Source organism: Ciona robusta, chromosome 11 (genome assembly GCF_009617815.1).
Source record: "Ciona robusta chromosome 11, ASM961781v2".
In the NCBI taxonomy this organism is placed as follows: Eukaryota; Metazoa; Chordata; class Ascidiacea; order Phlebobranchia; family Cionidae; genus Ciona; species Ciona robusta.
The window spans coordinates 3,804,855-3,832,475 of record NC_143245.1 but is presented as its reverse complement, the minus strand read 5'-3'; the positions used below and the strand labels follow the sequence as shown (position 1 = coordinate 3,832,475).

Below are 27,621 nucleotides of genomic sequence, written 5' to 3'. Positions count from 1 at the left end.
TTAGGTTTTTCTAACGTAATGTTTATTTCACGGTTGGATTAGTAAATATTATTCTTCACAAGTCAACCCATTGAAAATATCTTTACTTCAAGACAAACGTCATCATTTAGGCAGAAATTGCCAAGCGTGTCAGCTTTCTTTAGACAACTGATTGTTTTTATTTAACACAACATAATTTTGAGGCCATCAGGCATCAGGTAAAGATACATTAATCACTATCTGACGACTCATGTGTTCTGTTGGTTGATTTGACTCGCTTTCGCTTCTTTTTAAAGTCGTCATCATCCTGGGAAGACAAAGTAAATTGATATCAAACTTGTCTTAAAACGATATCTGACAAATCAAAGACCGCCAATCAAAGTTAGAAACCCCGCTTTAAATTACTGTGTTAAAAATGTCATCACAGATATGAGTTTATTAATTGAATATGTTTTGCGGACGATGATATTTACACGGACGACTAACTTTTATATAGCGCGGGAAATCCTACCACAATGCTATTTAAATCTCAAAATTAAACAAGACTCCAAAATGGGATAAAGTCATGTTTTTCTCATACCAATTAACATCACATGAATGCTTCGAACGCTATTACACAGATACATCATACATACACAGAGCCGCGCTCTTTTAATTATAGTAAGGTGCGGGGAAAGAAGGAACACCTTCAGCACATATTATCCACATATCCTAATCGTGTTTTAAACAATTAACAACGGTCGTGACGATAACTCTTTAAATGTTCTTTGTTTACTACCAAATGTGACGAGAAAATAAAACGAAAAGGTCATCTTCCTTCCCTACATACTATATGTGATGTAACTGCGTTTTCCAATCACAAGTTAGACGGGAAAAGTACAGCCGTTAAAACATTTAAAAAGTGACGGACGAAAAATAAGTGACAGACTTTTATATTTAATTAGTTTAAAATACTATTTTGTTTACCATTTTTGTATCATGTGTTTAGAATTTAGACTTACCGACAAGCTGTCGGACTCGCTTTCTTCGGATCCTTTTTTACCAGTGTGTGAAGTAACTCTGGAACGCGATTGTGAATTTGAGCGATGAACAGAAGTTGACTTATTTCGTTTACGTGTGTTCCGAATATCTCTTTAAAAAAACATCATTTAAGAACCAATGTACATGAAATAGTTAATAAAATGAAACAAAACTACAAACCGTAACAGGACTTCGTCTTCAGAATCGTCAGCTAAAGCGAACAAATCACTAAAGCGTGTCTTGCTTGTGTCGTCACAATGCTGTTGTACATGGACTAAGCAAGCAATTATCGAATCTTGCGAAAACACTGAAAGCGTTTGTATTGTTATACAATAATAACAATTGTTTATTTTAAGGGATTTAACGACAGAATTAAAACTCACGGTTGCAACTTTTTGGCAAACCAGATTTTCGCAGATTGTCCACGTGATTCAGCATGTGAGCTATCGTTGGTTGAGATGGTGGAAGCAGATTGTGTGAAGATCTAACGCTGATTGTATAAATGTAAAATAAATGGACAAAGTTAATACGCCAAATTATAAAATTAAGGTTAACGTTCACAAAAGTGTTTGATAAATACCAACAAGTTTCAATTGTTACACAACACGAGTATATATATAAATATTAGGTTTCACAATCTTTCGTTTGCTCCGCTTGAAGAAACAAATAGTCGTCACGCGTGAAAGATTATGTTTGGTTTTAGTATCCACATAAAAAGTCTAGCAAAGGTAGCTTTATATTTCGCGTAACTACCACACAGAGACAGGTTTTATATATTATAAACAGGCATGAAAAATTAAGCTGAGGTATAAAATTGAATTTCTCAAGACTGATTAAATTTGTAGCGTATAAATATTTTATGAAGGTGCAGTGCCACAACAAATCCAGGACATTTCTTTGTTCAGTGAGTGAAACCAATGAATGTTTCGGTAAGCGGCCCCAGCGATGCTGAACTATTGAAGAAAACCAACAGAGATGGTACAAATTCGAGCAACTACGTTAAGAACTAAACTTCACTGCGCGCCAAGTGATTAAGTTTAAAATATTGATTTAATGGACGTTCAGATTTAACAAAGCGAGAATGGTTCTACATTTGTTTGCAGTATGCATCCCATAAGTAGCAAACCGAGGACTACATTGAGATGTCATCAACAGAGTGATCGACACTCAACACCGTATCAATTCAACTATCAAGATTAATTAACACATAAGCTTTCGATTGGTGCTCAGTTATAGCGATTGGTGAAATGGCGACGATGGATAAGTTACGGAGTTGAACTACAGTCAGGACAGTATAATAATAATACCTATAACTTTATTTGTTTCTTCGTTTACGGTAGCGAAGCTTTAGAAAGATAACAGCTGTTAAAACACGCTTACAGGTAAAACATATTTACACACACACATTATATTGAAAGAAAAAAAGGGAGGTCGCTACACCTAGACAGTTAACGTAAAGGTAAACTAAAGAACGATTTGTCTATTGTAATATTTAATATTTATAACTAGAAACGCACCTAAAGTACAAGACAGATACAAGAAATACACGATGAAGTATTAAATCGTTACCCATGTGAAGAACATGTAGGAGAATTTTGCAAACGTGATGAAAAATTGGAATATTCAAACATATTTGGCGTGACGTAATGTGAGAAACGGGATATGAATTGGTAGAAAAACTCCCTCTTCAACTTGTTACTACAAGTGAAGGCAATTCTCATGTTAGCTTCTGTATATACGTATGGTTGAACTTTTTAAAAATCCCTTATTAAAATATTAGATCGAAAGTAGCAGCGATTTTTAAATGCTATGATTTAAATAAGAGTTGTAGTTTTGTTGCAAATTCGCTCGTCCCCGTTGCTCAATTCATTTGATCTTCGTTATTAAATTGAAAATAAAATAAAAGTTTAATACTTTTCCCTCTATTATTTTTTTCTTTAATTTCAGTCTCTTTATTGTTTTTAATTAACCTAATAGCTGTAATTCGTTATTAATGAATTACAATTTTAAAACTATTAAGTAATTCTAACTTTTCGCAACAGATTACAGGCGAAACGCGTCAATAGGCAAGAGATATAATGGTCAAACTGCCTGAAAATGTTAATTCGTTATTGCTTTCTGCTGGAAAGACGGTGAAGACGAGTTCTGGTTCAGCGGTAAATATTATTATTTGTCTTTTTACTGTTGGGTCGGAGCAATTGTTTTCCTTCGCTGTGTTCAATTGTCCGTGTACGAGGAATTCCACGAGTGCGACTCTTATACCAGGTGGGTGCGACGATGCAACTTATTTTGCGAACGTCTTAATAACGATGCGGGAAAAACGTGTAATTAAAACGCGTGGAACCAACCGCAAAGTAAAACAAAATAAATACAAATGTTTAAGTTCGCTGCTTATTGAAGCCACAAATTTCCACAAACGTAGATATAGACATTACATCACGTGATATCCGAATACGAAAAAAACTATAAATTATTCACTGCGTGCGTGTCAGCTTTATCAACAATGATTTAAATTGGAAAATATTGCACGCAACAGAAACAAGTTACCCCAATACCTATGATTTGTAATCGAAATTACCGGGGCAAGTTGGTACACTCTTTTAAATCTTCATTTACTGGGTGCCGTTTGATGATAAACGAAATCCAGATGTTAAAGTAGTGTTCGACAATATTCTAAAGGTTCAACAAAGAGCTAAAGCGGTTACTGTTGTTAAATATTAAAATTTGGTTTTAAACAATTTAATTTGTTTTTCAACTGCTGAAAAAGGCATAATAACAAATTCCAATTGGTGCCGTGGCATAGTGGTTAGCGCGCTTGCCTGTAACCCAGAGGTAATGGGTTCAAGGCTTGTCGCTGCTACCATTGTGTGGGTATGTGTCCTTGGGGAAGACACTTAACGACAATTGCTCCAACCCAGTAGTCACTAATGGGTTGTCCAAATTATCAGCCATACATAAAAAAAAATCCCAAAAAATAATCACCCACAAAGTAACATACATGGTAACTCGTAAGCTGGCACATGGTGTTAAACCCGTGTTATATTCAATGCTTACTGAATTTGAATCATCAATCCAGTATCAGTAATATGGATTCATGAATATGGATATAATAAGCAAAGAAATATCGTATCAAATTATATATATTCAGTATATGTGACAAAGAAACTAGCAGAGTTCACTAATTTTGCTAGATCAAATACAAATTGTAAAATACTATTAACATAAAATCTTAATATGTTGTGTCTCACCTTGCCCCACTAAACTTTGAAAGGTTTGTTGGTAATTTACACCTCAATCCAAACATAATATACTGATATAAAAACAAAATAATGTATGGAAAATATATTTAAAATTCAGTCACTTGTAGCTAAGCATTTTACGTGGGCTAATATAAATTTTCTGTTCCTGCAAGTTCAAATGCATTTGTAGGATACAATATTTATCAATTGATGTTTTAACAATGCAGATTATTTTCAAATAATACTACATATTGTAGGGGGACATTTTAAAAACTATAGCAATTGGGCATGACAAAGAATATTTAAACTTGATTTTCAAAGCGTACAATATTATTTTACGTTAATAATAATAATAATATATTATTTACGTTAATAACGTTAATAATATTTTCGTTGAATAATTCTTGTTTGTGTTTATTCATTATTCTTATGTGTAATTATTAATTTAGGTATAATAGTAGATTATTGGTGTCACCCAAAAACTATTGTATCTTTTGAATTTTAAAATATTGGGCAATGGTGTTATATTACACAATATATATTATAGCATACATTTTCCTAGCATAACATTATCTGGTAAAACAAGAAGCTATAGTAACACAAAAGTACTTAGTAATTATATTTTTGACACCAGGGGTGAGCGAGAATGCGATATATGGTGGAGTATATATCATTGTACCAGCAATTGCTTTGTTCATTCTCGGAATTGCAATGAACCAGAAAACTTGGAAATTAATGACAGGATGTGCACGGCGCCATCAAGCAGCAGCAAGAGGTTACAAAGCTGGATGTGCAACTTTGATGGAAATATTAATGCAGGTGCTGCTTGGATATTCATGTATTTAGGAATCTAAGTGTTGAACTCATGGTTTAGATAAAAGTTGTCACAAAGCTTCCCATTAGGTATTCAACTCTTATGAATATTTTTAACATGTTTGATCCGAGTTAACAAGCATAAATAATATATATACCCATTAAATTTAACTTTACAGGGTAAAACCTCTGTCCTACTTCACATTTCATCTAGCTTTCATTACAATATGACCTCAACTTTCTAGAATACAGATAAGTTTTTACAATAATAACTCGGTAAAAAGCTTTAATGCATTGCGTTCTTTTTAAATGAATATCAAGACTTTTTATAGGTAGCATTAATTTGTACAGCGGAAAACAAATAATCAAAAGTTATTTCAGGCAATGGTTGCCCCATGTGCATGGATTGCAATCGCAATGCTTGATGGAAAATATTACGCATGTGCAACTACAGTTCAACCGTTTGACATGACATGCAGAGCGGTCACTAGAACACCAGCAAACAAAAGTAAAATATTATTTACAGTTCACTATTTTATAAACAAGAAGTTATGACATCTTACAAATCATAGTTCTCTTTCTACCATTTTAAAGTTTGATCATATTTTGGGTAACTAGTGGAAAACTAATTGAAAAAAAAAATGATAGGTAATTTATTTAAATTATGCAACTTTATTATTTGATCTATTACAGGAAATTCCACCCAAATACCTTATTTGTGAATATGATAAACTAAACAAACTTTAGGTTTTATTACAAAAACTATTCTATTATGAAATAAAACAATCATTACATCATCAGTTCGTTACACTGTGACTTATGAAAGAAACAAAAGAAAATCACAAACTCTTGGCTGGATATTCATTGCACTTGCCTTATTCATTGGATCTATTGTGTACATGGCTAACAGGTAGCAGATATTAAGTAATTCAGATTATATAGTTGGTCAAATCTGGTTTAACACACAACAACTTATTAAATATGTTAAAACTAATCCTTTTCTTAGTAACACATGTTGTAGTCAGACATAATATGAATCTAAAACAACTGTATAACGTTTACATGAGACAGCAGAAAAAAAAACAATTTGCTGACAGAACAGTTTTATAATATTCGCAGCTAATTGTACGTAAGGATCTAGGACTAGAAAACATAAGAGACAAGTCCAAATAATTGTATAAAATAGGAGATATATATTTTGCCTAAAATTGCATTGTCAGTCTCTTATTCAAATTAAGTCAAATTAACTAATTACAGATTATAATCAAGTAAAATAATATCCTGACAGGTGGTTTTCACGTTTGACATACTTACATCGCAACTACATGTTATGGTACCATGACATTGAAGATCAAAAATTTGAGTCAATTGCAAAAGAACAGGTACATTTATACTTGATATTAAACATTACAACCATTTGTTAAAACAGTAGAAGAAGTATTTCAGCAATAATACAGTTGTCGTAAAAATATATTAATATAAAAAATGAAGTTTGATTTTAACTGCACTGGTATCGCTTGTGTTCTAATATATTTTAAAACAAAGTTACAAATAATTAAAATTACTAACATGAAGTTAAATAACTTGTTCAGATTGAAGAAGAGGCTGAAAAAAATATTCGAAATTTTCTGGCAGACAAACGACCAAAACTTAACTGGGATAAAATTTCAACCGTATTTGATCTTGTCAGAGATAGGAAAGGCTATGCAATTTACAGGTATATAAATTAATTTTCAATTACCACTATAAAAAATAACTTTAGATTGTATAGTGGTAAGACAATGTGACCTACATTCACGCATACTCATGAAGTTACAAACGTGGTAATTCATAAGCTGGTACAAGGTGTATGAAACAGAACAACCATTTATAACGACTGTCGTTTTCTGGTGACACGAGAATAAAGCAAATTACATTCATGCTATAACAGCTTTCTATTACAGCATAGCAAAATTATTATGCAACAATAAATCATAATCTAGCTGGCTATATACCACATAATATTTTAGTAACAGTGTACAATAATAATTTGGTTCTAACCTGCTTTACCACACACATGCACAACAATAAACATTCTTCAACCAGAACTCACTTGTTCAACAACATTTTCTTACTTTACCTTTTAATTTGTATGTACGATAATATCTTACAAAATATCCAATTAGTCACTTAAACTGTATCAAGACTTTAAACTTTGTGTTTTACTTATAACAGTCGATTGGATGAATGGAATGAGTGCCATCCAATAAATGTAGATGATAATATTTCTGATAAAACAACCAACGAATCAAAAGACAAACACTCGAGCGTAGCAGATGATGCTGGGTTTGGTTCGTCAAGTGAAATGAAAAACAACAGTGAGGTTGTGACCTCAAACTCGCTTATTGAACCGCGAGAAATAGAAATGAACACGTTAAGCACTGGAGACACACATAAAGGGTATTCCCCCTCTGCACAACATGATATTGTAAGCAAACCTTTATTAGAATTTGATGGAGCGATGAGAGAAGATCAATGTTGATATGAATCATGATTCCGCAACTTCTACACAACATATCGGCAACACATCAAATTAAATGCGGATATTATTTCTTGATCAAGCTTGAAAAAGGCAAACTTTTTGGTTCACAGACAAACGGGGAAAATAGAAGTCGGATATATGCAATAATACCTAATCACATCGAACTTGTCAAAATAAAATAATTACTGCCTGGACTTGGCTTACAGGTTGTAGTTTGCCAACACTAATCTAGCTTTGTAGCCAGTAAAAAATGCAAACGGAAAACCTGGCGAAGTAACACCTGTATAAATTGTGTCCTTACGCATCGCTTCTTTATGATTGTTTGCAAAAAAGCTTGCATGCAAGAGAAATACATTTTAACACAACCTAAATTTAAAATTAGTTTATTTCTTTAGTAAAGCAAATTTTATATTATTTATTATTTTTAAGCATCTTACACACTGTTGATCTTAGTTAAACCGTAGCAATGTAAATTGTGTTTTACAACTATATTAATAATAACAATAATAATAAAGGAATATAATAACAATATATATAAAGGAAATATTTGGGACAATTGCTTTTTCTGATCATGTACTAAAACAAACGCAATGTTCAACTGCATGACCGTCTAAATATTTTTCACCATGACATTCTAACTTTATGTGTTGCCACTTTATTTAATTTTGTGATTTATAATTTTGCGTTTCGGCGTTTGGTGTAAGCGCAATATTACTCTCCTACCATGCATGTAATAGCGGGTGGAATTTCCAGAAACAGACACAGTGGTAAAAGGCTAAAAGCAATGCAACCTTGCATCTTGATTACATAAAAGCAACTAAATTTAACAGCCATGAACATATAAAAATGCATTCAACCCGAACTGAAGTTATGTAATCTAGATTATTAAATACATTATTCAAAATAAAATATATATAAAACAAAATTCTGTGGATGATACCATGGTTTGGTTTGTCGGTATTCCTATTAATTCTATATTGTTAAATTAAACCCGCATTCTCCTATAAAGTTATTCAACATACCTGACTACAGGCGTCAAACTAAAAGTAGTGGCAAATATAAACACAACACAAACTTAATCACTTTAAGTTAAACCAACTTTCTAAAATCTGCAATTTCTAGTAATTGAACTGATACAAATCTGTTTCCGTAAATCCTGAAAATTCTGATAACCTCAAATAAAAATTCCTAAGCTGCCTGTGGAGTATTATGTAACTGGATCAAGTGAAATGAAACATCACTGCATCTCAGCATATATGTGGCTGTCACGTCTCTCCAATGGTTGGAAAGTTGAGAGAGGTCTCTGAGTGGAGAATGACCTTGTATGGATCCAAGCATAATGTGTGACATGAATTCTATCATCATTAATTGCCCAGATACAATTGTTGTTTGATTTGTTCAACTCATACACATCAGTTTCGTCTATGTTCGAACTATCCGCCTAGTAATGCAAAGTTGATAATTACTTTGCCAGTTTATGATTATAGAGCGTATCGTATGTACTTACTATCATATGTTCAGCCCAATTAGTAAGTTCTTGTAAACCAACATCCTCATTGGTTGGTGGGGACATATTTACATTTGCGGATGTCTAAACAGATTTTGAAATGTTTCATAAATACCGTGGTTTCAAATATTAACTATACAACATTAAAATTGTTAAAAAAGTAATTTGATTAAAATTAAAGTTCCAGTGTATTTATTACACCAAAGACAAGCCAGGAGGTTCATTTACCGATGGAATTCCTTCTTCCACAGTGGCTGGACTCTTTTTATTTCCAAACAGTCGGACCATTGGTACTTTATTTGAACCTGGGATAATTAAAAATGTTTGTATTAAAAAGTATTCTTTTGTAAAAAAATAAATATTAAAATAGATTACAATGACTAAACATTACAAGAGTTTGGTTTATTCATTGTTTAACGCTTATTAGTTCAACATAATCCAAACAATTTGTTTTTGTAGTGCCAACATTTTAAAATATTTTGGAAAAAATTATTCTCTGGATTTGGCATTTCTCCACAAGTCTCCACTTTTCTGTTACAATCAACACAGAAAAAATACTTCTATAATATTAATATATCTACATACTTTGCTATTTTAAGAAAGGGGTTATTTGGTAATATAAATGGTTTAAGTTTGAAAATACTAATCATCACATGAATACCTTCCTGTTGATCCTCATCACTTCCACCACAACATGCACAACAACCGCTTGTTCCACCAGACTTCACTTTTAGCCTTGTTTGTCCTCGCCACTATAAATAATCAAATTTATTTAGATAGAGACGTTTATAACATAAATTAACATTTAGCAATAATAAATTTATACACCAACAACATGTAAGCCATTTGCAGAGACCTGCCAGATGTTTGAATGTTCTTACCAATATCATGCCCAACGTTGCAGCTTGAATTGCGTAAATAGTAAAAGCAGTTGAGGCCGTCACTGCACGAGCTTTCACTGGAGCACCTGCAGCTGCACCGCATAAGTTTGAAACACACATGTACACGATGGCTGAGATAAGAACACCACCAGCTATTGCACAGATTGCTATAAGAAGAGGTAAGTTGCTAAAACCTGCAGTCACTGTGATACATGATTCACTGTTGCATGTTGTTGTCCGATTTTCCTGGTTAAATATAGGTTTAGTTTAACAAAACAAAAAACTGCTGCATTTTTAAAATTTATAACTAGATAGAAAAAACATATAAAAGATATGGTAGAGTAAAGTTACCCAAATGATAATATACATGAAGAATAATTATTTAGGCGTTTATTAATTGAAAAACATTTTTTGAAGCAGTTAGATTCAAATATACATATTCCACTAAACCTATTTTAATGTTGTGTTCGTGGCATGGCACCATGTAAGCCCAACAACCTCTTACCAACAGATTACGGGTTTAAGGCTTGGCACTGCCATTGTGGCCATATGTGTCCTTGAGCAAACGATAATAGCTTCAACCAAGTGGTCACTAATGTGTTGTTTATTGGCAGCCGTGAAAAAACACCGCTCCAAAGTTACACACATGGTAGAACATCCATGTTATATCGACTTTTGTTTTTCCCACCAGGCGAAAATACAGCAAGTTACATTTATTTCATGAACAAAATACAAATAACAAACCGTGATGCTACAGTTGGTAATGGTGCATTGTCGTTGTTGTGGTTTGCTTCCACCGCCACAGGTTAACGAACACGACGAGGTGTCAATCCACGGACCAAATGTACACGACTACAAATTTTCAAAAAGACAAAAACATTTATATTATATTTATTGTTAATGTACGTTCGGCCCCCTAAAAATATTTCATTTTTAAAACCATAAAACCCAAGATTCTTAAATTATATTTTTCATCAAGAAATATTATAAATCATTTAAAAATTTTGAAGTCATAGGCAGAGAAAATACAAACAAATATACAAGATACCCTTACAAGGGATGACAAGTAAGATATGATGAAAAAAAAATCAAAAATCTTAGCTTACCTGAACATTGCAGGTCACTGTTTGAGTTTGCTGAAAAAACAATGTTTTGTTAAAGATGATAATTTAAAACTATAAGAAAAATAGAACTCACAGTTGCATTTCCACAAGCTGATGGTAAAACACAATCTCGTTGTTGATTTTTTGTTCCATCACCACAAACAGCAGAACAACTTGAAACATCAAACCATGAACCAAATGTACAGTTCTAAACGAAATAAAATATTACGATTGGTTTAACAATTAATACAGAATTTTCATATACTAATATGTGTGTAACTTATTTAAACAAAGGTGTGTGAGGTCAACTTGATGAAATTAAACAATGCATGATCAAATAAAAAGAGTGTTGTGTCATGTAGTATTCTCGCAAGACAAAACAATAATAAAACATCAACATACATGGTTTGGAAAACCAAGTGATAACTATTATATAAGAAACTAACAACAATACAATTATACAACAATTCTGAAACATATGGAAAGTTAACAGCAGATATTATCGAAAAAAGGAATGCTTTATGTATAAATATAAAATTTGAAATACTTACATGTGTGTTGCAACTTATGGTCTGATTGTTCTAAAAATAAAACAGAAAAAGCATTTGTGACTATACTGGTAAAATTGTTAGAATTTTGTGTTAATGTAGGATTCTCTAACTAGCAACTCAGGCAAATTAAAAAACAATTAATTGAATATTATTTTATTAATTAAAATTATTTAAAATGGCATACCAACAAAAACCCAAATTTGTATATAGATAGGGATGCTTAAATATGTTCTAAAGAAACATCTATAAAAAAACGAAAAAGCTTCTGAAAAAACACAAGATATAGAAATGCTCAAGTAAAAAACCATCTTGGCGTCAATGTACAGAATTTCCAAAAAGAAACTGCCCCCCCCCCCAACTTTAAAGCATTTTTAGGTTTTAAACTACTTAATATTTTTTGGGCCTTGTAACAATGAATGCTTCTTTTTTATAAATATGTAAGAATGAATAACTTGTAGCCTTATCACTTTTTATTTTTTAAATTAAACATGGCTATTTGAACGTTCAGTTGTATCTATACAGAGAAATACCAGCTTACTATGACGCATTACTTTTTCACTTATTTTTAAAGTTAATTTTTAACTTAAATGCGAGTGAAAGGGCAAAAATTCAACCTGTTTCTAAGCACTTGTAGGCTAAATAATGAATGTGTCAATTGCTAATAAGACACAATTTTTGTTGGTATGCCTTTTAAATCTTATTTAAAATTAGATGTGCTGAATGATCAAAGTTCGACATTACCACAAAAAGTTTCGACACCTATGGTTCATTGCCTTTTTAGGATAAAGACAACACATACCATCCTATCTTATCATACAATCAACCTAACCAACTTACATTGGGTAAATGGCAACCAGGTGTTATACATTGTTGAGTTTGTACTTTGGTTCCCCCACCACATGGCTTTGTACATTGTGTAATATTACTCCATGCTCCAAACTCACATGCCTTAACAAAGAAAAAGTGTTTGGATAAACAGGTTTTTAGTTACAAAAGATAAAATGTTGATACTTACAATATTATTGCAGCTCACGGTTTGGTTATTCTGTAGATAAAACAAATAATAACTTTCTTTTAAAAATTATTATATATATATATTAACCGTCTACTTAAATAATTAGAAAATTTGAAGTTTTAAAAATAAGTTTTCCGCATGAGTGGTTATGGAGTTACAAAGTATTTAAACAAACACATTAAATATTCAGCCTAATTAAAATCACGACTCTAAAAGTTTTAAAAACAGTTCTATGGAACTTGTTTTAACTACATTGACCTTTTCCCAGAATTTTAACTACATCAACAAATTTGTTTTTTTCATAAAGTATGTCCCCCGTTGATATGTAACGTAAAGGAAATGTAATAACTTACATTAGGTAAATGGCAACCAGGTGTTATACATTGTTGAGTTTGTACTTTGGTTCCCCCGCCACATGGATTTGTACATTGTGTAATATTACTCCATGCTCCAAACTGGCATGCCTTAACAAAGAAAAGATGATAAAATGTTTAGTTAGATATCCCGTATAACATTTAACTATTCGTTTATTATTGCTTGCAATGAAAAAATAAATTTAAGATTGCAAATGTAGAAAAAAATAAAAAACATAATTATTTTGTTCCAACAACACATACAAGTTTTACTAAAGTAGAATCTGATGACAAAAATAACAAAGATAAAAAGCGGTGTTATAATTTAAAGCAAGCAGCAAACATTTTGTTTTAAAGAAACAGTTTATCTACCTGAGTATTGCAGCTCACATTCTGAGTTTCCTGGAAGATAAAATAAGTTTTATCTTTCTAGCAAAGGAAAAAATAATGCAATACACAAATATGCTTTAAATACTAAATGTCTTTTAAAACTAAGAAAGCATAAATTTGAGTCATAAGATATGTAACAACAATTAATCTAGAAACTTGTGTATAATACTTGTAGAATAAATAGGTTTGTTACTTAATAATTATTATTATTATTTACCATAAATATAATAAAGCTATTTTTTATTTATATACAACATATACTGTATCGGCTGTTACCTTACTGCAAATATTCATTATTGCAAACAAACTTTTTTCATCTTGTAAATTAAGCTACAACTTTTTGAGTGTAAATTAACTGGATTAAAATGACTTGAACAAATCTACGCAAAGTCAGTAGGGTTTGACAAGGTTAATTTAGCAATACAGCTTTATTGAATCTATAATAAGCTAGGTAACAACAGTTGATATAATAACTGACATTTAAAAAATTTGTACATTTACGAACTTACTATTGGGGTTGTACAACCAGATGGTGAGGTACAGTTGCGTTGTTGTTGTTTCGTACCACCACCACAAACAACAGAGCAACTTGAAATATCGAGCCATGCACCAAAGCCACAATTCTGATAGAAAAATAGATAAAATTAAGAATATGCAGATTTAAAGCAAATAAGTGAATACTCACATTATTATTGCAGGTCACTGTTCGATTAATCTGTGGATAAAACATAAAATATTACGTTCACTTTATTTTCATTGTATTTGTTTATCGTGTTTCTTTTAACTTTGGTATAAACTCCAGAAACCATGACAGCCCAAAGTTGGGGAGTTCTTATATTTTTTATGTGGCCGACCCTTGACAACTTGTACAACAATGTTCCACAATCCAGATAAAAAGACATTTGAAATAACAACAAAATTAATACGTACACCAAGAAATATGAACCTTTAAGAAAAAGAAATAATCATAGTGGTATGGTCCATTGTATTTTAAGTTTATAAATAAAAGGTTGGATTTTATCTCCGAATATAAGAGGAAAGAAACTAACTTACATTAGGTAAATGGCAACCAGGTGTTATACATTGTTGAGTTTGTACTTTGGTTCCCCCGCCACATGGATTTGTACATTGTGTAATATTACTCCATGCTCCAAACTGACATGCCTTAACAAAGAAAAAGTGTTTGGATAAACAGGTTTTTATTTAAGGGAAATTATGAATGAATGAATAATACATAAAAAAAAAACTACATTATGAAGCTAGTTAAGTAAATGAATGTCACTTATTCATCTGCTCATGAAATAGAATTATGTCAATGTTCTAAAAAAAACATTTATAATTATTTGCTTTTTTATGATATTAAATCGTTTAATCAATAAAATTTGGTTAATCCCTTTCAATATCTTTTTTTAAACATTATGTTACTCATTAATTTGAAGTTTATTAGTACAAGTTAATATTTAATAATAACACTTACTGCAGTACTACAATTACGAAGTTCCGACACAATGCTTCCATTTACGCATGCACTCGATACAGCACCTATAAACATGCACGTCTTCGCGTAGGTCTGTGGTATAATTGAATGTAACTTGCTTCATCCTCGTGTGGACAGAAACGACAGTCGTTAAACACAGATGTTCTGTTTCATACACCTCGTACCAGCTTATAAGTTACCATGGTTTGTTACTTTGTGGGTGGTTTTTTATGTACGGCTTTGGACAACCCATTAGTGATCGGTTGAAGCAATTGCCATTAAGTGTTTTGACGTATAGACAATTATTCCTTCATCTTTATTGTATCGACCCAGACAGTGGTCAGTAAGTAAAACTTATTAGCGAGGTTTTTAACTTACAAAGCATAAATAAAGTGTTTATTACCTGGTAACCCTGACCACACGTTGTATTACATGCTGATGATGCAATGAAAGGACCATAAGTCGGGCAAGGCATAATGTTGCAAGGAATATTTCTTGTTGATGTTGTTTGACCTCCTGAACCAACACATAATGTGGAAATCTAGGTGGAATAAATAACATAAAATGATTTTTCTTGCAACATGATGTGAGATAACGGTATGTGTTTTCAAGCATGGCATTTTTCAAACAAATATTGGACGCAAAGTCTATGGGAAAATATACTACAAAAAACAGAAAGCTTATATTTAAATTAAATGAAATATACATAACTTTCTGTGATTCTATCATTACTGTTGCTTATAAGTTTTAATAAATAGTCACCATAACTCTAAGTATAGGTTATAGTTAAAACACATTAATAATATATTTTTTGAATAAACTTACAACTGTTCCAATATAACATGTCTGAACTTGTTGAAGCGTCCCAGTTAGACCACAGGTCTGTGAACATCCACCATTGTTTGTCCATTGTGACCATGTAGGGCATAAACCCGCATTGCACGATGAGGTCACAGTCTGTGGATTAATAATATGAATTAATATAAAGAACAAATAATAGTAATACAAAAAGTGTTTAACTTCATGTTCCACTTAACCCCACATTGTAGTTTTGCAGGTATTTACTGATTAACTTTAAAATGTTTGTTTGTATTTCAATAATTCGTACCTCAGGAGTAATTTAAATATAATATAGTCACAAGATAGTGTATGGAAAATATATTTGAAATTTAGACACAGGCACTTAATGAGAAATTATGTGAAGTTCGTCCGGCGCCGTGGCGTAGTGGTTAGCGCGCCTGCCTGTAACCATTAGTTAATGGGTTCAAGGCTCGTCGCTGCTACCATTGTGGGCGTATGTGTCCTTGGGCAAGACACTTAACGACAATTGCTCCAACCCAGTAGTCACTAATGGGTTGTCCAAATTATCAGCCATACATAAAAAAATGAAAAAATCCAAAAAAAATAATCACCCACAAAGTAACATACATGGTAACTCGTAAGCTGGCATGGGGGTTAAACCCGTGTGATGACTGTCGTTTTCCAGCCACGCAAGGATAAAGTAAGTTACATTTATTCATTCACATTCAAGTGGCTTATGCCAAATATAGATAAAGTGTGTAGCAATATTATATTTGTGGCAAAAGTCTTAGCTTTATTATTATTATAAATTGAACAGCATTTGTATTCTTTATGGTAAAGGTAACACTGACACTAACAGTAACACATTAAAAACTTAAGTAAGCAGTGTAGCAAAGAATGTTTAAACTCTACAGGGGGGTATATTATTAGATTCTGTTATTTACATGCACTCCCAATAAAAAAATTAATGTATAAATTAATTTATTGCTGAAAATTAACAAAGATTTTGAAGTGTCCCATTTTACCCCATCCGTTTGCGAACTGCTATAAAAGCATCTGGTTTGCGAATCGCAGAATAACTCATTTTCAAGTGTTGTCAATCAAAAGAAACCGCCTAATTTGAGAATATTTGCCATAAATTAGCATAATATAACCGTATCTATTGGTCGACCTCATTCCATACATATGCTAAATCATTTTTAGTCACGAACTGCGACGTGAGAGTATGATACAAGATTCCAACCACGCGCTCAGACATTGGCTAGCTAGCGGATTCTCCCGCAGACTGCTATGTTGCTCGTAATGCATACATGACTCTTTGTTATGTAACAATGGGCAATCAACCTAGCGAATTGTTATATTTTCTCAACCCTAGGATATTATTTTATGACGAACCACAAGAAATGTAGTATATTGTTTTTTCATGTGAACCATATGAAATTTGTGATGGAAGCATAACTTCAACTGTAATTTTAGCGCCAAATATTTTTAAATTCTCTGGTTTTGTGAAAGTAAAGCATGAAATAATCATGCTTAATTGCACCGTGTTTCCGATAAAGAAAAGTTTCAAAATAACTTCCGGATATTTTTTCCCTGCTCTACACTCGCTTCTTGTCCGTTGTGACGTAACACATCTATCTGTGTCGAAATATAACTCACGGTATTTGATTGCGTCATAATCGGGATTGTCTCTACATGTTATGCGTGAACAATAAGATTGAATTGATAAGCTTAGAACGCGTGTATAATCATGATTGATTCTTGTTCTGTATGTTGATATGTAGTAAATGAAACTTTTCCTTCTATCCCATATTATTTATCATGAAACATTCTTACATATAGATGTTGTATCTTGTGTATTGCAAGTAAAAAATATGGCGACGATCGGACTTAGATAGGTTTACCAGTGGTACCATGAAACAAGATTGACCACGTGGATTGACATGTTTTTAATTAAACTCGTGGGCTACGACCCATACCCACGAGAATCCCTTGTGTGAAATTAAAAAATAGTTGTTTTGGAGGATAGCAGAAGAAAAAGTTTATTATCTGTGCCGCGCGTGTATACACGAGTTATTTACACACTTAACTGCAATGTAGCTTTTATAGTAAAGTTCACGTAATTTAACACTACATCGAAAATCGCGGCCTCAATTTGTAAATTCTTCGATATGCTCTTGACGTTATCGTATTTTCGGTTGCATGTGCGCATGCATGGCCCTCTCAATACACGGCCTAGGAATACACCTAAACTGCTAAGAAATGAAGAAGCCTATTAACGCGAACAATGCCTATTATAATGCATTGTTACATCACGGTTTCATGAATGGTTGCGTTCTTGGCGTTTGCAGTGTTTTTGTTGGAATAAAAACTTATTTTGATTAAACGAGGTAGTATCTTACGCAGATACTAGAAATAGCGTTTACAGCACATGCAGCAAAGATAAAGGATTGCTGACAAAATGTGCATTAATGCTATGATTAACGCATTTGAAATAACAAGCATTCTTTGAACATAAAGATGCAGTTCGAGGGTTGCGCCACTAACTTGTGGTTGCGCGTATGTTTAATGTGTAGTGTTCCATTTTAAACCACTGTCGTTGCAAGAAATAAAAGTGCGTATCTGTGGATAACGTTAATGCTTTCTTTGATTCGATTTATTTTAGATAATGTATTTGTCACATATGATACACCAGTCATCAGTAACAGCACAAAAACATGTTACAATCCTCTTAAAGTCCAAACGAATAGAACGTTCTGTCTACTCCCAAACACCTATTTGCGCGGGTGATATAAAAACTTCCAAGTAACATGATATAAAAAGTTTACACATCGGGAACATGTCCGTTAGTAACAAAGTAATCAGTCCTTTTTGGCGTTGTTTTCGTTATGGCGTATAAATAAAAAAAAAAACAGTATGATATTAAGATAAGAATCTACTTCTATTTCATATTAAAGTGTCATAATAAATTTAATATATTTGCACTGCTAGGCGAGCATCGAAGTTAGCACGTTATATTCACTGTTTTAAAGCGCTAGCCAATTGTCTACCGACCCCACTCCTACAAACTGTCGAAACAGCGAGTCTGTTTCTGAGGTAATTAAAACAATACAAAAAAACATTATTTTTTTAGTTAAGGATCGCACGATTAGCATTTGCATTATTATTACCGGCATCCCGTAATTAACATCACGTTTTAAAGCGGCGACAAGTTTACCTCTTTAAGTTAACGAATCAATACACGGCTCCAAAGTTGTACAAAACGTATATTTATATAGCTCTTTAGTAAATTAATTTTTCAACGATACAAGAGAGCATAGCTTTAATGGTAGTGAGGTAATTTGTGTAAAAATATTAAACAATAAATCTGATTTCCTTACTTGAATGCCATTGGCTTGAGCTCCCGGACACAAAGAACTCACAGTAGAAAGGTACATGCATGTCCTTGTATCAGTAGCACTACCTGATCCACATGTTTTAGAACAAGTCCCATTCTGCCATGTTGTGTAGTAAGGACACATATGTCCATTACACACTCGAGTGTCGGTCTCTTGGTTTAAATTGTTTGCACCACAACCTACACCCTGGAGAACAAGCAGTTGGACATATTATTTTGATAAACAATAATCATATGATTTACAAGATAGTAAAGTAGGGGCATTACTGTTAATAGATCGTGGATTCTGGTCATAGAGTCAACTCATTCCTAATTCTCTATATCATTGTACTATTTGTACCTAAGTGGAATTTTTCTTATTGCTTATAAGAAAAAGGGTCACCTCCGCTAACCCACATACAGCATCGCACAATTTATTTTTAAGGTAATTATTTTACAAACCTGTGGACTTGGACCATTTGCGGCAAGACAGACTCTTGATCGAGTATAAGATCCACTACCACAAGTTTTGCTGCATGACGAGAATGAAGACCATATTGAAAATACGGGACAACTTACGGTGTTGCAACTCTCCGATACGTTCTGCACACTCGATCCCCTGCCCCCTGTATGAACAGTTATATGATAAACCCTTTGGACTATATTTTACAGTTGGGCCGTTCTTTTTTTATTAAACATACAACATTTATAAATATTTTGAATGAATGAACTTCCGTTATCCTCGCGTGGCCGGAAAACGACAGTCGTTATAACACGGGTGTTAATACACATCGTGGTAGCTTACGAGCTGTATGCTACTTTGTGGAAGATTATTTTTTGAATATGTATGGCTAATAATTTGGACAACCCATTAGTGACCACTGAAGCAATTGCCGTTCAGTGTTTTGCCCAAGGACACATACGCAACATTGGTAGCAGCGACGAGGCCTGAACCCATTACCTCTTACAGGCAGGCGCGCTAACCACTTTACCACGGCGCCGGACATTTTATGTTTTATGTATCGCTTCGCGTGCGTGCAGAATTGATTTTTTGTGCACAGTAGATTTTTAGACGAAAGAACATTTATAGTAAGACTCACCCTCACACGAAGCAACGACGTTACCCCCTACATCTTTACAAAGTCTTGTCCTTGCTCTTGTACCACTGCCGCAGTTCTGGCTGCAACTTGACGTCGTCCATGTTGTCCACGTACCAGTGCAGGTACCAAGGCATTGATATAAAAACTTAAGACTGGAAAATAAGTAAGATTAATGTATTCACTACGGTAGTTACGAGCAGATTTTAGTTTATTTGACAGCTACCTTTTTTATACGATAATTTTGTAGAATTGTTTTAACCATAGTGGTTAAGTTAAACGACTGTCATTGTGACGTAAATACTCGCCCCTTTGTTGCTATTAATTTGTGCGACATTGATTTTCGATCGAATAAAAATAGTCAAAATAATAAATTAAAAGAAATAACTGTTAAAAACATACTGTCGCCTTCATGTTTACCCAACATTTGGGTTTCATACTATACGATTGTCTCCACTGTTACGGTTAAGTTTCATTATTGGAGAACACACGCTGTAGGTAACATGAAGAGGCGAGAAATAACCCTTATGACACGGCACTGGAAACTAAACATTCAAATGCCTTTTTTACAAGTATAGTAAGATGGGGGAAGATGGGACATCTTTGGCGCATAATATCTGAATATCCTGATCGTGTTTTAAACAGTTAACAACGGTCTATGGGAGTCTTGAGCATATAGTTTTATAATTCTTTAAAAGTTCCTTGTTTACTACCACATTGGACGATAAAATAGAGTTAAAAGGTGTCCCAACTACCCCCATCCCACTATAAGTTATATATTTACTCACGTGCAACCCGCTTCGGTGGAACAAGTTAAAGTGCTGGAGGTGGTGGCCAAGTCACATACACCGGTACAAGACGAGACAACCTCGTTGATAAAACCGACACTGTTTCCGCACTGCAAGTTGGCACATCCGGTGTACATCTCCATATAGTAATCATTTCTACACGTGGTCGCTGAAACAAAATGCCAGACTTATTGTAAATCTAAATATTTTTTTTTAATTTAAAAACATTACAATCTAAAGTTGAATTCGGTTAAACAATCATTGACCGATTTTGACTCAAATACGTTTTTTATTGTTGAACGGGAAGTTCCAAACTAATGCGCTTGGTAACTGGACGCAGGTTTCCTACGACCATACTACAAATTACTTTTATTCGGTTGCAGCGACCCATTGGCCTACTCTGTATTGAGTAGGCCATGAGCGACCCGATACCTTTACACTGGGAGTACTTTACATTTACGGTTGAAGTTTTTAAGGCGTAAGATTTTTATAGAAACACTTATCCGACAGTTACATTCTGATTCGGCAAAAAAAAACAAACAATACAAAATATTTGCACATTTACTTACTAGCAGTTGGTGTGCAGTTCCTCGATCGCTCTCTTGTAGCTGCAGTGGGGCTTGGTATGTAGTTACCCCATGTACCCCACCCTTGCGATAACACATTTCCAATGCACAGGATCAGAAAACACGAAAGTATTTTCAACATAACCACGCGTGATTCCAAGTATAATTAAACAAGAATTTCTAGTGCGAGCTACACTCGTCTAAATGTTGTTTTCGAATAAACACAACCGTGTCTTGCATAAGATGAAACGCCCAAATAGAATGAGAAAATTCGTAGTTCCTTCCGTTGCATAGAAGCAGGAAAATATTAATTGAATGTTCTAGCAACAGTTGGTAACTGGATCCTTCAGTTTCCCCATCAACGCAAAATGCCGGAAGATATGAGAATAATAACAGCGATGTGCTGTTTATTGTTATGCAAATATTGTATTGCCGTTTAACCGAATCTACATACGCATTGCATAAGATATTTGATGAGCTAACTGTGCATGATGTAATGACGTCATGCTTACATCATCGTTACGTCACGTTAACCATTATTTTCAGGTGGTTGATCCTCGGCGAGTTGATGATACAACCAAAGGAGTGCGTCAAAGCACGAGAAGAGACGATCGTTGCCGAAATTCTTTTTCATCTTCTGCATAAGTTTGAGTAGTTTTGGTGTAGGTCCTCCTACATCAACGGTTATGTTCGTAAACAACCGAAGTTGAGTTTTTGAAACAACGCGATACCTAAAAATGTATTGGTTTACGCTGTTTAGTATTCATAAATCAAAATGAGTAACCTCTAAAGTCTAAACAATAAAAAGCGTTACAATTGATACATTATAGGAAAACTACATTGTAAAAGGTAATTTTAATACTTGAACTAATGTTTTTTCAAACAGACAGCCATAACTTCTCGTATTATAATGAACCTAAGGTCAACAAATATAACAATATAGTACGGTGAGAGAAGATGGGACACCTTTGACACATAATATCCAAGTATCCTGATCGCGTTTTAAACAATTAGCAATGCTCTATATAGAAGTCGATTTATAATTTTTAAATGTTCTTTGTTTACTACCAAATGGGACGAGAAAAATCTTCCCCCACCCTACTATAACCCCCACACACTTCCATTAACAACCATGTAAAATCTAAATACCGGAGATTACTTAATCCATCTCGGTTCTGTCGCTGCAAAGATTGTTTAAGAAGAAGATAACGCATGGCACTCATTGGGTTTTCACCGTCGTGTGAGTGGGCGATCATACGATACGTGCATTTCTCTGTTTCACTTCGATCAATTTTATAACCTGGAAGCATAAAAAATAAATATACAACATGTTTAACATTTTACTGAAAGCGCGGAAGTGCCATCAGTTACTTGTGTGTTATACAAATGAAACTTATTTATCTAGTTTAGCTAGTAACTAGTTTTTCATGTAAATTTCAATACGCACAGCTACGAACATTACCACACACCCCCTCACCTCTTCTCCAAGTTCTAAGAAACAAATCATCATCTTCTGCCCCCCAACCCCAGTATAAGTTGGAAAATCCATTCACGCTGAGAAATTGTTCCTTCGTGAAAACCGATACACCTCCAAAAACTTCCATTTTAGTCGCTTCATCTGTTGAAAAATTAAGTATTACAATACAAAACATTGAGTTATCGTTATTAAATAAAACATTAAAAACTTACATGGAATGGGAGAACACAGGCCAAGGTCGTAGCTCATTGTTCCGTAGTGAAATTTGTCAACAGACATCGACAAATGCCTCGGATTACTTCGGTCGTGATCGGAAATTTTCGGACAGTGGTAAGTACAATGATCGTTTTCAAGCAGCAAATCGACGTCATGGAAAATGTAGCAGTCGTAATCATCTTCAAGTAAAGCTTGTGCAAACCCGATATTCATTAAGATGGCTCGGTTAAACAAAGAGCCATGAACCTGACGGATGACGTAGATCGTGTATTCGATTTGCTGACGCTGCAGAATCGGGTGAAGGTGACTCAGCAAATGTTTCAAGTGATTCTCTCTGTCACGAAACGGAACAATAACCGCCACTTTATAACGAGCACGACATTTCGGTGGTCGGTAGCTACCGCCAGGTGTTACTTGAAGATTATTCTTACTTATGACGTCATAGCTTGGTGGGGGAGTAGGTGGTAGTGGAAACATTAAAGCACCAATCAGCTTTGCCGCGGATGGATCGCAAAAATCAAGTGTGGCGTCATCAGATGCTACTTTTGACGTGGACGGTAAATACCCTACAACGTCATCACCTTCTAATTCAACGCTGATAGAATCTAAATGAAATCTTGACCACAAGAAACGATCAACATGATTCACCAATCTTTGTAAGGCGGGGTAAGGTTCAGGTCTGGACGATGCATACCGAAAACACGTAACCCCGATCAGTAGCAAGCCGGTTTGAACCAGAAAAACGCAGCATGTCAGTTTCAGCAACTTCACCTTGGTTGATTTACCAAAACGGTTGACAATTTTGTGCAATTGATCCATTTTAGTGTTCTTGTAAATTGAGATACTGTTTATCGGGCAATATTTCTGACTGCAAATCTCAATAAACTCAATGTCACGACTTCTGTCTCACAACAAACTGCTTGCTGAACTAATCAAAAATATTTCCCGCGTTTTCTCAACTTAATAACATAACTACATGTCTAATGCATTACGTAACAATGCCCTTAAACGACCGAACAAACGCATCTATGACGACATATTCTATATAAACAAGATGCAACATACGATGGATATATGTTGCCGACTGGTACCATCCACATACTATATACTAAAACGCAAACCTTTGCCGCAACCCCTTTCGTGGTGGTGTGTTCCTCGGTTTACTCTTACTTAGCAACACAGTGAGATGTTCGGCAAGTTCCTTCATGTGTCCTATTGCCCAGTGACGTAGTAATGACGTAGCGAAGCGGTCACCATCACCAAACTGACGTGAAATCACGTGCTTAACCATTTCTTGCGTCGGTCTAAATTTTATATTTTATTATTGGCAATTTAAACCACATAGCAACGATGTGTGCGGACTTTTCCTAATTTCTAATCTTAATTAAACTAACTATTAACATTCTAGGAAGGACTATTTCAAAACAGTGCAGTAGAAAGTAAACAATATAATAAAGTTAATATTTTATGATTTTGTTATACATTTATACAAATTATACAGAAGAAGCATAAATCACAACAAACTAGACGTCTTTAATAGTTTAGTGAACGTTTTTTTAGTAATCTAGAAACGTTTAGGGTTGGATGACAGTTCTTCTTATGGGAATTCCATGCATTGTCGCACGGTCGAATTGATTTACTCCGATGTTTCGATTTAACCTCATTTTAGCTATTGTTTCGTTTTTTGAAAATTAATGGCATCTTTAGATAACATGCAAGTGTTTCTATCATATCCATATACACGATTTGATGTTTCGTTGGTATGTCTCTTCATTCTGATTAATTAGAAAAACAATGTTTCAATAGCGACCAATTATAAAAGGTATGAGCCATAGAAACACCGAGTGGTCCAACCCATTGTTTCGTAGATGGCAAATAGAACGTCAATTTGTGTTCAAAATAACCCAGCGGGCGTAGGGAAATGGATTTTCGGTAAATTGAAGAAAATACTTTGAACTTACACAAACTTAAAAGTTGGAAAGGGTAAAAAACATTGACAATTTGTTCTCGTTGTTGAAAAAAGTTACAAACGGAATTTGGAAGTAGTTTTACATCTTCCAACAAAAGAAAACGCAAACAAAACCAAACAAGTTTGTTTAAACTTTAAACCCATTGCAAACGCTCTTGGTTTTTGGACACTCTGAGTACGAAAAGTGTTTTAAAAGCGTCTCCGCTTGAACGGTGATACTTTGATTATACTTGGGCCAAGCGGCATTGCAAATGCGCCGCCACTGCGCGTGCGCAGGTGGGACCGATAATGCAAGACCAACAAAATACGGTGCGGAAGAAAATATTATTAAACACATCGTTCAAACTCCCAAGGAACAATTCTACCATCCACACTAAGATGTCGTGCCGAAACGTTTTTAGCCGAGGGACGAGGGTTGTAGGGTATTTGGTCCGACCTTGTGCGCACGCGTAGTTAGTATTTATATGTTAAAGATGAAAGGACGGTGTAGTGTACTTGCAACAACAAATAACAAATACCTTTGTGAGTTGTTGTGATGTACGATTAATTACTAATTATATTATTAATAATATATATAAAATGTGTATTTATTTATAACAGAATAATTTAATAATATACATAATTAATTATGTGTGTTTAATGACCAATAAAAAACAAATTATGCTGTTTTCACACAATGAGAATTGAAAACCAGAAATCTGTCGATTGAGTAAATATCAATCTATATTCTCTAACCATCAACCTTAAGATTTCCTGTGAATCTTGTTCATTACGAATGTCTAGCGATTTTATTTAAAAATGTTGAAATACATATTATGATTTTATTTAGGTCAAGATATAAAAGACTAAAGACATAGAATTAATTCAGATCTTTAGAAATGAGTTGGAAAAGAACAAAAACAACTGTTTGAGTTGAAAAGATTTATGTGGTACTTCGTATGTGTGTGTACAACTGTTTAGATATGCAAGGTTCATAAAATAAGACATTCCGCAATCACATTAACTATATAAACACTTCGTTTCAGTATAATTTCAAAATATATATTTCTAATATCACCAACCTTTGATGACGAAATGCAAGCAACAGCATGGAAAGAGCTTCTGGGTGATTTTTTGAATTTAATTTTTGTAGAAGTGGTAGAGCTAAATCAGGTTGTAAGTCGTGCACTGCGAATAATTGCCACACACAATACTGCTCAAAACTTTCCCATTCCAGACTTGAAACTGAATAAAACACAGTTTTTGATAATCCTTATGTGAATAAATGAGAATTGTAGTTATTTTAATGCAGGTCTTCTTAGGAACTTGTTTTTTCACAGATATCTTTTGTTTTCCTTTTTTAGGAATATTTTTCAAGACTTTACCAACATTCACCCAACAGACGAACATAAAAAAACTTCCAAACATCATTTTTAAAATGAAGTTATCCAGTAGACTCAATACCGAAACAGCCAACTTTTTAAAGGCAAGTAAAAGTAAACTACATGTCCAATACATAACATAGCTCAATAAGGCATGTTTACTACTTACCTAATACATTGAGTATCCCATCTTTTTTCATCATACATAGACTTCCCATCATAATTAAACATTGGAGTTCTTCTAGTTGTTGTGGGTCAAGCACCGCAACTATTATGTTCAGCAACTCACTGTTTCCAATGCAATGTTCAGGAAACTGAAGATATAATTGCATTATTTACTAATGGATTGCACAAAGTTAGGTGTGTAGTTTGTGGGTGAGGTTGCTACAACGCATACGAAGTATCACATACATTGGGCATGTGCTTTAAACTTGTATTTGAGAAACAGATTTTAGGACTCAGTCTCAGGGTTACAGTTTTTATGTACAAATGGATATGTATGCATGTCCAATACTAAGGCATTTTGTTTTACTACTTTGTACATAAAACCATGCAGTAAAAGTACTTTTTAAGGGCAAAGATATAGTTGTGTCATGCCTTTCTCGTTTTTTTTTACGTTTTTTACTTCATTGGTAACCAGAGTATTCCAGACATGTAAAGGCACTACCACAAGCTGTGTTGTTGTTATGAACATGTAACACTATTTATTATATAACATAACGGTTACTCTAATTGATGTGTATTTACTTCTTAACATTAGGCCTATATGCAATTATAAAAATGTAATTTTGCGCACATGAAAGTGGTCAGTTTGTATCAAAGATAATTGACACAGGTGGTGATTAGATACAACGTTGATATTTGATATTACCTCTTTATAAACATGGGGTACAAGAAACACGAGCATGGTGCTGTTATCTTCCTGACAATGCTTAAGATCCATCATAAGACAGTTGTATACGTCACCAAGTTGTGTATTTTGTGCGAAGGATTCGTATATAAACATGTTGTCTTCATTTAATGTTTGGTTTCTGGTATAATTAAAACAATATGTAAACAAAATTAAATACAGAAAAAAAAGGCAAATTAAAAAATATAAACAATTAATAACACGATCTTTG

The 27,621-nt window shown here is 33.7% G+C and overlaps 4 protein-coding genes across 6 annotated transcripts in view; 1 reads left to right on the top strand and 3 right to left on the bottom strand.

The window, feature by feature from the left end:
• Positions 1–27,621, bottom strand: part of LOC149728142 (integrator complex subunit 3-like) — a 43,060-nt gene continuing 15,439 nt past the window's right edge. For both annotated transcript variants that reach the window (XM_089888226.1, XM_089888227.1), the window contains exons 19-26: positions 27,372–27,531; positions 26,670–26,814; positions 26,201–26,363; positions 24,292–24,474; positions 1,383–1,489; positions 1,180–1,306; positions 981–1,110; positions 1–286 (exon numbers count right to left, since the gene is read on the bottom strand). In XM_089888226.1, coding sequence (XP_089744352.1) covers positions 209–286; positions 981–1,110; positions 1,180–1,306; positions 1,383–1,489; positions 24,292–24,474; positions 26,201–26,363; positions 26,670–26,814; positions 27,372–27,531 — 1,093 coding nt within the window. In that variant the 3' untranslated portion in view covers positions 1–208. The remainder of the gene's footprint in view (positions 287–980; positions 1,111–1,179; positions 1,307–1,382; positions 1,490–24,291; positions 24,475–26,200; positions 26,364–26,669; positions 26,815–27,371; positions 27,532–27,621) is intronic.
• LOC149728145 (calcium homeostasis modulator protein 6-like) lies at positions 3,024–8,306 on the top strand. Its single transcript, XM_089888255.1, has 7 exons — positions 3,024–3,264; positions 4,873–5,057; positions 5,433–5,559; positions 5,853–5,961; positions 6,340–6,433; positions 6,644–6,768; positions 7,266–8,306. Exons 1-7 carry the CDS (start codon positions 3,078–3,080, stop codon positions 7,570–7,572), a joined length of 1,134 nt encoding a protein of 377 aa, XP_089744381.1. The 5' UTR covers positions 3,024–3,077; the 3' UTR covers positions 7,573–8,306.
• On the bottom strand, positions 8,212–21,692 carry LOC149728144 (uncharacterized). 2 transcript variants are annotated; one of them, XM_089888233.1, is made up of 24 exons: positions 21,481–21,692; positions 20,912–21,080; positions 20,127–20,278; positions 19,489–19,652; positions 19,031–19,234; positions 15,675–15,806; positions 15,253–15,390; positions 14,850–14,942; positions 14,426–14,536; positions 14,058–14,087; positions 13,882–13,995; positions 13,355–13,384; positions 12,983–13,093; positions 12,630–12,659; positions 12,452–12,562; positions 11,615–11,644; positions 11,158–11,271; positions 11,067–11,096; positions 10,705–10,812; positions 9,961–10,206; positions 9,741–9,831; positions 9,308–9,384; positions 9,080–9,163; positions 8,212–9,013 (listed from the first exon to the last, which is right to left on the bottom strand). In XM_089888233.1, the coding sequence occupies exons 1-24, from the start codon at positions 21,617–21,619 to the stop codon at positions 8,810–8,812; spliced, it is 2,712 nt and encodes a 903-aa protein (XP_089744359.1). In that variant the 5' UTR covers positions 21,620–21,692; the 3' UTR covers positions 8,212–8,809. The 2 variants fall into 2 exon arrangements, with proteins under 2 accessions (XP_089744359.1, XP_089744360.1); XM_089888234.1 differs by lacking the exons at positions 12,452–12,562; positions 12,630–12,659.
• On the bottom strand, positions 21,884–24,271 carry LOC149728143 (beta-1,4-galactosyltransferase 4-like). Its single transcript, XM_089888249.1, has 4 exons — positions 23,167–24,271; positions 22,955–23,095; positions 22,627–22,777; positions 21,884–22,208 (listed from the first exon to the last, which is right to left on the bottom strand). Exons 1-4 carry the CDS (start codon positions 23,987–23,989, stop codon positions 22,007–22,009), a joined length of 1,317 nt encoding a protein of 438 aa, XP_089744375.1. The 5' UTR covers positions 23,990–24,271; the 3' UTR covers positions 21,884–22,006.